General features: G+C 40.8%; 1 protein-coding gene across 1 annotated transcript in view; it reads right to left on the bottom strand.

Annotated features, from left to right (window-relative positions):
• Nucleotides 1-12,926, bottom strand: part of ntrk3b (neurotrophic tyrosine kinase, receptor, type 3b) — a 618,832-nt gene that overhangs the window by 262,051 nt on the left and 343,855 nt on the right. The window contains exon 8 of the mRNA XM_034184491.1: nucleotides 8,413-8,718. Within this exon, the coding sequence (XP_034040382.1) occupies nucleotides 8,413-8,718 (306 nt within the window). The remainder of the gene's footprint in view (nucleotides 1-8,412; nucleotides 8,719-12,926) is intronic.

Here is a 12,926-nt window from a genome sequence, read left to right as displayed (position 1 = left end):
ATTGGAGAAAGTTGGAGCCAGATTGATGAAGAGTACTGTTTGTCACTCATTAAGTCCATGCCTCAGAGACTGCAAGCTGTTATAAAAGCCAGAGGTGGTGCAACAAAATACTAGTGATGTATTGGAGCGTGTTTTTTTGTTTGTTTGTTTGTTTGTTTTTCATGATTCCATAATTTTTTCCTCAGAATTGAGTGAGTCCATATTTTTTTCCCTCTGCTTGGTCTAAAAAAGTAACCATTACTGACTGCCACAATTTTTTTTCCTGATTTCTTATAGTGTTTCTTAAAGCCAGAAAGTTGCCATTTGAAATGACTTTAGTTTTGTGTCATGTCTGTGATCTGCTTTTTTTCTACAAAATTATACAACTGAATGAACAACCTCTGAGGCCGGTGATTCCATAATTTTTGCCAGGAGTTGTATAATAATTGTAAAAAATAACGCTGTCTACTTCACGGATTTTGCCTATTGCGGGCTATTTTTAGAACGTAACTCCCATGATAAATGAGGGACCACTGTATATCTACATGAAAGGTTTATCTTTGACCCGTTGTGTGACTGTCATGCCCAATTGCGCTGTGTTTGCGCTTGTGATGGAGGGCTGTATGTGGGGTTAATCTACTGTATCGTGTCATTTCTCAGATCAGTTGTTGGTTTGGTTTTGTGGTATGCAGGAGATCACTTGACCGAGAGTCTATACGTTCAAATAATAATTAAAAAATACTGTCATCACTCTTTACTCTTAGTCAGTCTCTTACAACAGTGTAGCCTAAATACATGAGTTTTCTAGGAGCGCACCCAATTCATTACGCACGCTCAGAAGCAGGTAGCCTCCGGTGTGCACTTTTTGTGTGTGTGTGTGTGTGTGTGTGGGGGGGGGGGGGGGGGGGGGGCGCCCCCTGTGATAAACTCATCACCCCCTTAATATTTTCTTCTGGCGCCGGGCCTGGTTATCAGCTTGGTCTGGGGGGAGGGGGCATTAGCATGGGTAACAGCTGTCTGGGACACAGACTCAGCCATGCTTGACTCATACTCCTCATTTATCTTTTGGAATTGGATAGTCTTTGATCAGCCAATGCCAGGGCATCCGACCTCAAAACGTTTGTTATCAAATCGGCAGGATAATTGTGAATTCCGCAGTTCTTCAAAGCGCATTTGTTGATGGCCTTACAGAACAACTTAAAGACAAGCTGGTGGTTCAAAATGAGCCTGAAACATTAGATCAACTAATTTCCCTCACCATAAAAATTGATAACTGGTTGAGGGAGAGACAGCTAAAGAAAACCCAGAAGGTAGAGTGCGCGTCTTTCTCTCAGATCCCTCCATGACTTATTCCCATTCCTTCGGCCCCCAACTCCACAAGCAATGACTCCTCGGCACAACTACGCCACATGCTGGTGACCCCATGCAGCTCGACAGGGCCAAATTGACCCTCGAAGAGAAGCAGCATACGATCTCAGCCGGGGGGTGTAGTTGTTGTAATGCCAGAACATGTCCTGTGAGGCTTCATCACGGCATTGCTTTGCGCCATGCGGCTCCACCGTGACGCGTGGAATTCCTCCGCACGTCTGTCTCAATGTGCCGAAAAAGTGCTGATGTCCACGTCTTCCGTAATTCCTATGCTAGTCAGAGGACATCCCAGATAAAACACAGTGTCCAGTTTGGAAATTAACTGTCCGCTTTTCTTTCCATGAAAAAAACTCCTGTAACAGTAGAATGTGCCGAAAAAGTACTGATGTCCACATCTCCTGCCATTTTTGTGTAAGTCAGACGACGTCCCGGATCAACAAAGCCTTCACGTTGGAAATGATCTGGTTGTTTCAGTGGGGTTTGAGCCTGTCGATCGGTGCTCGGAGCGCTCTCAGCAGCTGTGGGCGGTCTTTAAACCAGCTGGAGCACTCCTTAATCTGTGTAATCCCCATAAAATCGTCCCTCAAAGCCGTTTGAATTTTCCGAATGGTTACCACCTGGAGGTCTCTCACAGTTTCTGGAAAAAATTGATGCAGCAAAGCTCCAAATCGTTCAGACATTTATTCACAATAAAAATCCGACGAGAGGGGTGGACCACTGCTCACACAAAACCTGCTCACAGGTGAATGACACAACCGACAGGCGTGAAAAAACTCACGCATGCGCACGAACGTTCAAGCTTGGCTGATGCAATCACACGTGATTCAAATCCATATGGTTTTTGCAAAAAATAATAATGTCGGATACTTTTCTAACAGACCTCGTATAGCGTAGATTCATCCCGTCCTGTCTATGGCTGATGCTGAGAACCTGATTCATGCATTTGTTTCTTCTAGATTGGACTACTGCAATGTTCTATTTTCTGGTTTAGGAGTCTCCATTTGGTTCAAAATGCTGCTGCCAAATTTTTGACAGGAAGCAGAAAGTTTGGCCACATTACACCCATTTTGGCATCACTTCACTGGCTTCCTGTCCCTGTGAGATCAGATTTTAAAGTTCTGTTACTAACCTATAAAATTGTTCACGGACTGGTACCTGCCTACTTAGCGGACCAACTTAAACCCTATGTATGGCGTATGCACTCTGCGTTCTCAGAGTGCAGGACTACTTTGTGTCCTTAGGGTGAATAAAAAGTCTGCGGGTCACAGAGCTTTGTCTTATCGTGCACCTGCTTTGTGCTTTTGTTTCTCCCAGCATCAATAAAACAGTGAGATTCTGTAGAGACTTGCAAGTCCAGACTTAAGAAGCACTTATTTTCCCTTTCATATGGCTAGCATATTGGCATAGTATGTTACTATGCGTTCTACCCTTTTAAATTTATTTTATTAGCAAAGAGAGTGGGCCGCGGCCTCAACTTTATCTAAAGTCTGGGTCTTATAGTGAAGCTTAGGGCTAGTGGCCGGCGATCACCTTGGTATTTCTTTTGTTTTCTTGTTGCTAAATGCTGATAAATTATACTGTATTTGTTGTCTTTCTGCCGCCCAATTCTGTTTTTTTTCTCTCTGTTTAAGGTGCAGCTCCATCCAGAGATGTGTGTGGTGTCTTCTTCTGCAGGTGTGCCATCCTGTGCATGGCATGGACTCCCAAAAGCTCCAAAATTTCCTGTATAATTTCCTGTATTGTCTATTGTGTCAATAGCATGGGCCAAGCTGAAGGTCGCCCATTTGAGTCTAGTCTGCTTGAGGTTTCTTCCTCAAGTCAGAGGGAGTTTTTTCCTTACCACTTGTGTGCTTGCTCTAGGGGTTGGTAAGGTTAGACTTTGCTTGTGTGAAACGCCTTGAGGCAACTTTGTTGTGATTTGGTGCTATACAAAATGAAAATAAATTGAAATTGAAAAATTGCTGCATTATGACACAAAACAGCTCCTGTTTTTATTACAACAATGGAGACACATTCTTTTTTGATGCTCACACTGCATCATTTTTTTCTTTATAAAGAGTGCAGCAGAATCACACCACATCATTCAATTTAATTTTTGATTTCTCACCATGAGATCAGGAAAAAAAAAAAATTAATCAAACAGAGCTCCACTTTCTTCATGTTCTGCAGCGAGACACACCAGAATCTGTTAATAGGGACTTGGCAGATTCATTGATGTTTCAGAACTATTCCTGAGTGTGTTTGTTTCTATATCACAACAGTTAAAGTGCATATCGCTGGTAAATGAAATGCCAAATGAGATGACTATTCTAAATAAATAAAGAATTGTGTAAATATTTTATTTTAGTGCCATATGCCCTGAGAAATTATTTCATAAACATAGGAAAAATAGCTTGATTCCTTCTTCCACTGATAAACACTCAGAAATGTTGGCTTGTGAGAAATGTTGACTTCAGTGACATCACTTTTGGAACCACCCTCTCAGACCCATTTGCCATTTTCACTGAAATGAATGGGGAAAACCATTCGAAAACTGTTTTTTCATGGACTTTGATGGTTAATATATTGAAATGGTGAACAGGTGTGTTTATATAAGATCCAGCAATACCAGTCATGAGTTTTATTAGTTGTTCAGTTTTTGCATGGAGATATTTTTGAAGTGAAAGTGGAAGTGGGTTTGTATATGCCTCCCACAAGGAGTGGAGAAATTGCAGTTGAGCAGAGAGTGAGAAAATGGGCTTCAGAAAGTACCATTTGAGTGGCCAGCAGAACTAAGCATGTTGCCCCTCCCAAAAGTGTGGAATCGGACATGTACTGTATTTATTTATTTATTTATTTTTGCTGCTGTGAGGCAAATGAAATGTCCCTCTCTCTCTCTCTCTCTCTCTCTCCCATGCTCTGCTGGGAGCCGTGAGTCGTGGAGAAAGACTAATTTTATCTGTCTTTACAAATGTGACCACAAAGATTGAGAGTAAGTGACTGCTGTTGCAATTTTAATGAGCTGTGATATGGACACTGGACCAGCCCTCAGCCTTTTAACAGCGTTGTGTTACTGTAATGGGTCAATGACTGTGGATGATCAGTGATCATGGTCGGTATCCACGAAGCAGCCTAAGGCTAAAGACGACTCCTAGTGACATTATTCCAGGAAAAGTCTTAGAATTCCTCAAAGTCTTAGACATTTCTTAGAATTTTCCCTTGAAGATGAAAGTTGTCCGCAAAGCACCTTAGGCCTTAAGAGAGCTCCTAATGCACCAAACTGGTAAGAGTAGGGAGGAGGACTTTTAAGAAATCTACGAGTGTCTTAAGCAGAGAAAATGTCAGAAAAGACGAAGAGGAAACAGAAATATTCTCCGTATGTAGGATGACAATGAGTCAGTAGTATGCTACAGACTTGATCTACGTAATTATTTTAAGTTAATTAACTGTCTTATTGTATTTGTTATCATGTACACACTGTTAATATTATCATTTATTATTATTATTATTATTATTATTGATATTGTTGTTTTATTTTATTATTCAGCATGTGAATGAGGTACATTCAAACATTTTCAAGCTGTATAACAATTTATTCAATTTTGTTGGGTTTCATCATCATAACAAAGTTATCCTTAGGATTACACATTAATGCAGTTCAGCTTATATGATTGGTTGATTGCACTGTCCATGACGGATCGCATTTGTTGTTTTATGTCTTCTCCCCTTTCCATGACAACCAATCACAGCTCTTAGAGGACTGCATCATAACTACCAATGGGTTCATCCCCGCCTCCTGACAAAGGAGTTTCTGTCTCCTTCTTGCTCAGACTAGCTGTCAGACACCTGCTGACTCACTCTTAGGCTAAGATTCCTTGCCAGGAAATTTTAGGCCAAGTTAGAAGCTCTTTTAGAGGGCTTTGAGGTGCTTTGCGGATACGGGCCCAGAACTTTACTGACCGTCATGTGTTCATACAATTTGAATGTTTTGAAAGGTGATAATAACTTCATTTACATAAGGAGCCATGCGGAACCATAGCAGGAGTGATTCTACTTGGCTGCTGTGTGCAGAAGGAGAACTCAGTAGGATGCATCTCTCAGGGTATGTATTTATTAATACTTTGTACTTATTTTAGTTTAGCTTTTTTTCCTGAATACAAAAAGCAAACTGGACTGATGTACTGGCCTTAAAATCTCCATCAACTCCCTGGGCCTTTTTAGAGCATTTACCCTCTGAAGCGTCCTTGGAGCATGTCACTGATCTTACACCATTATGCACACAGTGAAGAAGAAGAAGAAACTTGGTGCAGTTTTGTTTTACGCTTTTTACTCTTTTAATTCATGTTATTAGTAATTGAAGTGGGCCGCGGCCTCAACTTCACCTAAATTCTGTGTCTTTTAGTGAAGCTTAGGGCTAGCGGCCAGCGGCCACCTTAGTATTTCTTCTGTTTTTCTTGTTGATTAATGCTGGCAAATTATACAGTATTTTTTGTCTTTCTGATGCCTGATTCTGTTTTTTCTCTGTTTAAGGTGCAGCTCCATCCAGAGATGGGAGTTGTGTTTGTGTTAGCGACCCTCCTGTCCTGTGCACCAACAGCAATTCTTGTATATTCGTCCGTGAATTGTTCTGTGAATTATTTCTGTAATTTATGTTTGTAGCATGGCCCAAGCAGAGGGTCACCCCTTTGAGTCTGGTCTGCTTGAGGTTTCTTCCTCAGAGGGAGTTTTTCCTTACCACTGTTGCTCTGGGGGTTGGTAAGGTTAGACCTTACCTGTGTGAAGTGCCTTGAGGCAACTCTGTTGTGATTTGGCACTATATAAAGGAAATAAATTGAAATTGAATTGAATTGAACGTTCTGCCTGTAGACAACAGACTGAGGGGCTGACATGATGACCTGACGAGCCAAGACAGACTAGTTTGCACAGTTATTATGATACTACTGCTTTATGAAATGTAAACTTTTTTCTGTAAATGCTTACATTTGCATTATTTTTAAATTAAAACATTTTCTTAAAAAAATCAAGAGTTTGTCCTTAAACTAAGGCAAATCAGCATTATCAATACGTTCAAAGTTCACCAATATCGACTTTAAGAAACAAAGCATAGAAGCCACATGACCGGAGTGTGTGATCTATTTATTTTTTGTCTTTAAAGTTAAATTAGCAGTTTAAGCAGTGTTAAAATATCATGCCAGGTCCACATTGTTCCATGGATGATAAACGTGGGCTGCAAAAGTGGAAAAAGCTAATTTGATCACCACAGGAGTAGAAACCACTGATAGCATTTGCATTACAACTTTTCCAACCAGATCCAGAAGACCTGCTGAGTGGACTACATTAGTAAGTTCTAATTATTATTTCTACTTATATCTGTTATTAGGGGTGCCGGAAAAAAATCGATTCACGCCTGAATCACGATTCTTATTTATTATGATTCTAAATCAATCCAAAATGTCCAAGAATCGATTTTTAAAAAGCATTTTTTAAACATTTTCTTGCTTACTCGCTGCGTGTACTGTTTGTCAGGCAACGGCTTCCGTACTACAGCATCCCCGCGAGGGGAGGGTCCGGCGTGCTTCAAACAATCGTGTTCTGCAGCTTAGCATGGCGGACAAAGAGGTAATTCAGCCAGCACCGTCTTTGCTGAAGGCAAATGTTTGGGCGCAATTTGGATTTTATTATTTGCTGCGTAAGAAGGAGCTTGACATGACTTATGCAGTGTGCAAAATCTGCAAAATGAAAGTCAAGTACTTCGAAAACACTTCAAATCCGCAAGCCCACATGCTACACCATCACCCGGAGCTAAAAGAAGCGGAGCAGCGGTATCTGCCGACTACTGAGCAGCGCTTCGCTAAACTGCCAGTCAACTCTGAACGAGAAAAGCAGATAAGTAAATTTACATCTAGAATCACTTGATTAACCTTGTAAAGCTACATTTTCTTAAACATACACATTTTTTAAGTAATATAACTATTTCTCAGAGCTCTCTGAATCGAAAATCTATTCTGAATCGAATCGTCACCCCAAGAATCAGAATCGAATTGAATCGTGAGTTGTTGTATGATTCACATCACTATCTGTTATATATCCAAATAAACCCAGCCAAATATTTGATCATGTCTATATTAAGGTTCTGATCTTATGATTCACAACGTGTCATAGCACGAAGTACAGTGCACTGCTTACCATTATTATATATTTATACATGGTATATAATACCTGTACACAGAATATACTCTATTAAAAAATAGAAATGGACGTGTCTCAGTCATTGTATTCTGTGTGTTTCATGGCATTCAAGTTTCACTTGTCTTTCTGTATGAGATACTCTCATTTCCCCAAACTTCTGACATTTGTAATGGACCGGGAATTCCCAACTTCAACCGTCAGTAGAAACTTAAAGCTTTTCTCAACAGGCCCCCATTCATCTTCTTTAGTTTGTACTATGGGGCATTTATTTTTATTATTATTTTAATTAAATCTTTATTTAACCAAATAAAAACCCATTGAGATTGAGACCTCTTTCGCAGGGATGACCTGGGCAAGAAAGGCAGCAGCACGTCATAATAGACAAGATAAACAACAACAAGACAGCCATTAAAATATATAAAAATACAAGCAATTAACAAATAAAAATCATTTCAGTCACAGTAACAATACATTTAATAATATGAGTCCATAAGATAGGGCCGCAAGGTCTTTCTTCCACTTCCCACCTATTTTGTAACCCACTTTTTTGCTAAATTCTTTCAAAATGCTGACTTTATAGCTTTCAATATCTTCAATATTTACATTTCTCAGCGCTTATAGTGTGTTTTGGAAAGTAATGAACACTGTTCCAGCCCAGCATGCACTGTGTGGCCTGAGATGCTGAATTGGCTTATTAATATTCCAAAAACAGGATTAAAAAAAGAGGGGGCGGAGGGGAGGTCTTATAATCGGCACAGTCTTATATTTGGGCCAGTGGGTAGGTTATCTCCCGTGACTGTATTGACAGCATCTGCCTCATCACCCATCACAATGACAAATGCATTCTCTGCCATCATGCTCATTTCATTTTTTCCAACACACAAATCAACCACTTACCTTCATCATCAATACCTGGCGCCATGAGAAAGTGACCGTACACAGTCTTGGTGACTCTTCCCAGAGGATTGCTTGCCTCCAATGTGTAATTCCCATTGTTAATATGTGTAGGATTCTGGAAGGTCAGGCACCCTTCCAGATAGTCCTGGTAGAAGTCCATCTCAGTTCGGATGTACTCATTCTGAAGAATCTCCTTTTTCTTATGGAACCAGTGGAGTTTGGGGTGTGGGTAGCCCCGAACTGTGAACTCGATGCAAGTGTCGTGGCGTTGCTCTGGTTCGGCTAATCTCAAGATGACTGGAGGAACTGCAGCATGAAAAAGAGGGAAATCATGTTGTTATCAAGATGTTGGCAAATGCTCCAGTCAGGAGAGGTCATATGATGAATGCTGGATTTAGAACAGATTTCCTTTCAACACATCAGCAGTTTACCTGACTTTAGCATTATAAATAAAAAGTCTTATAACAGCATTTGGTTGAGAACATTTCAGCAGCTTTAGGCTGATGAAAACCTCTCTTTGCTTGGTATAACCATAAACACTTGGCGCTATTTTGTTGTAGGAAAGGTGGCATTTAAGAGACTTGCTTCTTGCCTGGGAGTGGCAAAAAGCCTTTTACTGTGTTCCACATACGGCAGCACGGATTGAGGGAAACTATCTGGGACTCCTCATGCTTGAAATAGACCTTTCTAATCCTGTCTGCCTTATAAACGAATCTCCTCTGCATAAACACCAGCAGATCCTATTAATCCAAAAAACAAACAAACAAAAAAAAACAAAACACCCACACACCTCTGGATCCACAGCACCAAAACCAGACCAAGGTGAAATTTATCACGTTAATGCCATCAGATCTGTTTCAGAAACAATCTAGCCACAGATTTGTCTTTGTGATGAGTCAGTCCTGCAGCTACATCATCAAAAGAAAGATTTGGCTGACAGAGTAACGTCTCTTTTTGATTGTTCTGTGTCCCAGATGTCCCCAATCACACTATTTATCCTCACAGCACTCAAAATCCTCCTGAGCCCGTTTCTATCATTATTCTACAGGATGTGTGAAATGGTTTGGCTTGTCGATAAATAAATCAATGAAATGCATGTGAAAGGAGGTAAAAGGAACTGTGAGCTGATTCACTGCAGATCCAAATCCATAAGCATTACAATAATGCATCAAGTTTTACATTTTTCTGGTGACTTTAGTTATATAATCAGGTAAAACGTAAAACATATGCTGCTCAGACCCAATAAACATGCAATGTAGAGAACAAACTATGGAAGTAAAGAAACTCAATAAGTGAGCTTTTTTTTAAAATCTGACTGTGTATTTTTTATTTTTAGTGATGTTATTTGTGTTATTGTTGATCTGTTTTCATTGGTGGAACAAGTGGCTGGTCTTTTGATTTGTATTAATGGGCAGTGAAATAACCAGTGATTTATTTTCCAAAAATAAGGCTGAGTCCAAAACAGGGAACAACCCAGACATCAGGTTGTCTGGAAATGAGCAGGTCGCAGCATGAAGTGTCACAGAGACAATTAATTAATTAACAGGAGCGACGAACATGAAAAAACACCATGGACATGAACAAAGCAAGGATGAGTAATCCAACCACTGAGAAAAAACTGTGACAACCTTAAGGGCCACTTCACACATAACATGATTGAAGCTGACTAACGTACGAAGGAGGGCTTGCATGCCAGTCGTGAAAAATCGGAGCTGCCTCTAACGCTTTGCACCCCTGTCACTGCAACTATTCACGCATACCAGCGGCTGAAAAACAGAGAGTGCCCTGTGAGAGCTCATTTGATCCCTCTCATGGCAGGTGTCTGCCAAATTCCAGGTGACACACACGAACATCCAACACTGCTCGCTGGACACTTAGGAAATGTGTAGCCATTCACGCTGTCAGCAGGAAAATAGTGAGCAGATGATCACTTTTGAGTTGGCTGTGGAATTTGGCTAAGTGCCCCCATGACTGTGTAGAGTGTTGGCGTTCCCCTCAACACGTGTGCCGTGCGTGTGTTGCGCTCCCCCGGCTCCCCCCACAACATGTGGTTGTGTGTGTGTTGGGTGGGGGGGTATGTCATGTCATGCACACTTGCATGACATGCTGATATGTACAGATGAAGAGCAGCCAGTCAGAGTGCACACGGCACAGGGAGCCGCCTTTCAGCTGATCACTGACCAGAGACTCACTGACAGTTGGAAATGACGGCTCAGCGCACCCAACGTGTCACATTAAAAACACAGAGACCACAGCCAGCGTGCCACAGGACTATAAGCCAACAGTGAGAAAAATATGCCACTTTCAAACACCTATCACCAAAAATACACCGTAACAAACACTGTTTTGTCCATTATGAGGGCAAAATTAAAGTCTTTCTCTTTGTCTAATTTGCCTTTTTTAAAAAAAAATACGTTTATCTCCTTGTTTATTTTAGGCATGTTATGCTCCTATTATAGGACAGCAATGGTAGCGCAGTGGTAAAGTATCTGTCTGTTAATCAAAGCTTTTGTAAATTGCAGGTTTGAATCCCACGGGTGGCATGTTCAGTTTTTTTCGTTTTCTCCACATCGGCGGTGCGATGTGGTGCAACACCTTTCAGCTGTTTTGTTTTTTTTCCCACAACAGCAGCGCAATGTGGTGCAACACGTTTTAGCTGCTTGCATTGTGTTCATGCACACGTGTGAGTGTGCACGAAACTGTCGCCGGTGTGTCATGCACACCTGTGTGACCATGTGTCCCTCACGACAGCAGCTGAAATGTTTTGTGGTTCCCTATTTTGTGTTTGGTGGTTCCCCGTTTCATGTTTGGTTTGCGGATTTTTCTTTTCTTTTCTGCGTGTCTCGTGTTATGTGTGAAGTGTCCTAACTAGTGACACATAACGAGGAGACATGCAACTGGTGTGACAGCTATGGTGACAATGCCCACAAACGCACAAGGACAGACCGATAGCGTGACACGTTAAGAAGCTGGAGGGAACATAACACAAACCATCAAAACAATACAATATAATACGCAACATGAGACCAGTGCATAAAAAAAAAACTAACTCAAAGATTGACATAAGACAGGGACAAGCAGCAGAATGTGAAAGTTAGTGCATGTGCTTCTAAAACAGAAGGTTCTTGGTTTAAGACCATCTGTGTGTACCTTCCACCTTGGGCCAGGAAGTGCATCTTGTGTAAAACATGGCAAAACAACATGTAGCCAGATAAATCTATTACAACAGACACCGGAACATGAGAGAGTCAAAAAGGCCTTGTCAAAGAAGTGGACTTCTCGGAGACTGGCAGTTCAGCAGAATTTTGTAACTGCTGCACAGTGATGTCCATGGTTTCCATGGTTCCTTACAAAGGTTTATTTCAAGAAACATAAGTCAGAGGTGTTGCAGAAGTTTAAAGAGTTTAAATCCTCAAAAAAAAAAAAAAAAAACATACACACATTATGGTGGATATGAGATTTTTACACTGCATAAAGACATGGGATCAGAGTACATTCATTCATTATCTGAACCTGCTTATTCCAGTTAAGCGTCACAGAGGCGTGGAGCCAATCCCAGTGGTGGAGGGGAGTACATGTCCTCTGAATTTAAGAAACATCAGACCTGAGTCGCTAACTCTCATGGATGGATGAATGGAGGTTAAATTCTTATTTTATGTGCTTTGGTGATGCTCTTTCTACTGCACAGTTTTAATAATAGCAATAGGCAAAAGTGTTGGTGAAATAAAATGAAAGGTTAAGTATGTGTGAAATGTGTTGCTACAACTTTGTGTGCAAACATTCAATGTGAAGGACGGAGGAAAACGATAAATATATGTGAATGAGAGTAGGCACCAACTAAGTTCAATAAAAGCTCAGCTCAAAGAGAGAAATAACTGGATTCTCTGTTTGATGGACAGTAACGGGTCAATCCATTTTTCTTCTTCGAGTAGCTGTCAGACAGGACTCTGTCCACACAATAGGACTCGCAGAGAATGTGGCATTCTGGTCTATAACCGCATGTTGTCCTCATACAGATGACAATCGTTGATAAGTACACGAGACTTTGATCAGTGAGGACTAGGAGCACGAGCCTGGTTGTACAATGTTATCTCATGGGAACACAAAAGACATGTTTCAAATATCATATTTTAGCCACATGAGTGACAGCCCCCATGTGTGCCGGTGACAGGGTTAGGGACAAGAACACACTGTGCAAGACAAAAGACCTGCATATACACCATCTATATTAGGCAGAGGCATATCTGAAGATGAACTTGGCCAATGACATTTAATCCATATTGCTAAAGGGTGAGTCATTGAAGTAACAACTGTGATAAATTCAACAATTACAACCCAAAATCAGAACCTGTTGGGATGGTATGAAAAAAAAAAGCAAAACAAAGCAAGACAACAAAAAGCAAACAAATACACAAAACCCTACAGTGATTGTTGCATTTACTGTTATTTCATATGAACCAAGAAGCCATGTGTTGTGGGGTGAACTTTATTTCATTTGTTAATATATATGAGGT

This window comes from Thalassophryne amazonica, chromosome 2 (assembly GCF_902500255.1).
Source record: "Thalassophryne amazonica chromosome 2, fThaAma1.1, whole genome shotgun sequence".
NCBI lineage: Eukaryota > Metazoa > Chordata > Actinopteri > Batrachoidiformes > Batrachoididae > Thalassophryne > Thalassophryne amazonica.
The sequence above is the reverse complement of the archived record's forward strand: the minus strand, read 5'-3'. Positions and strand labels throughout refer to the sequence as shown.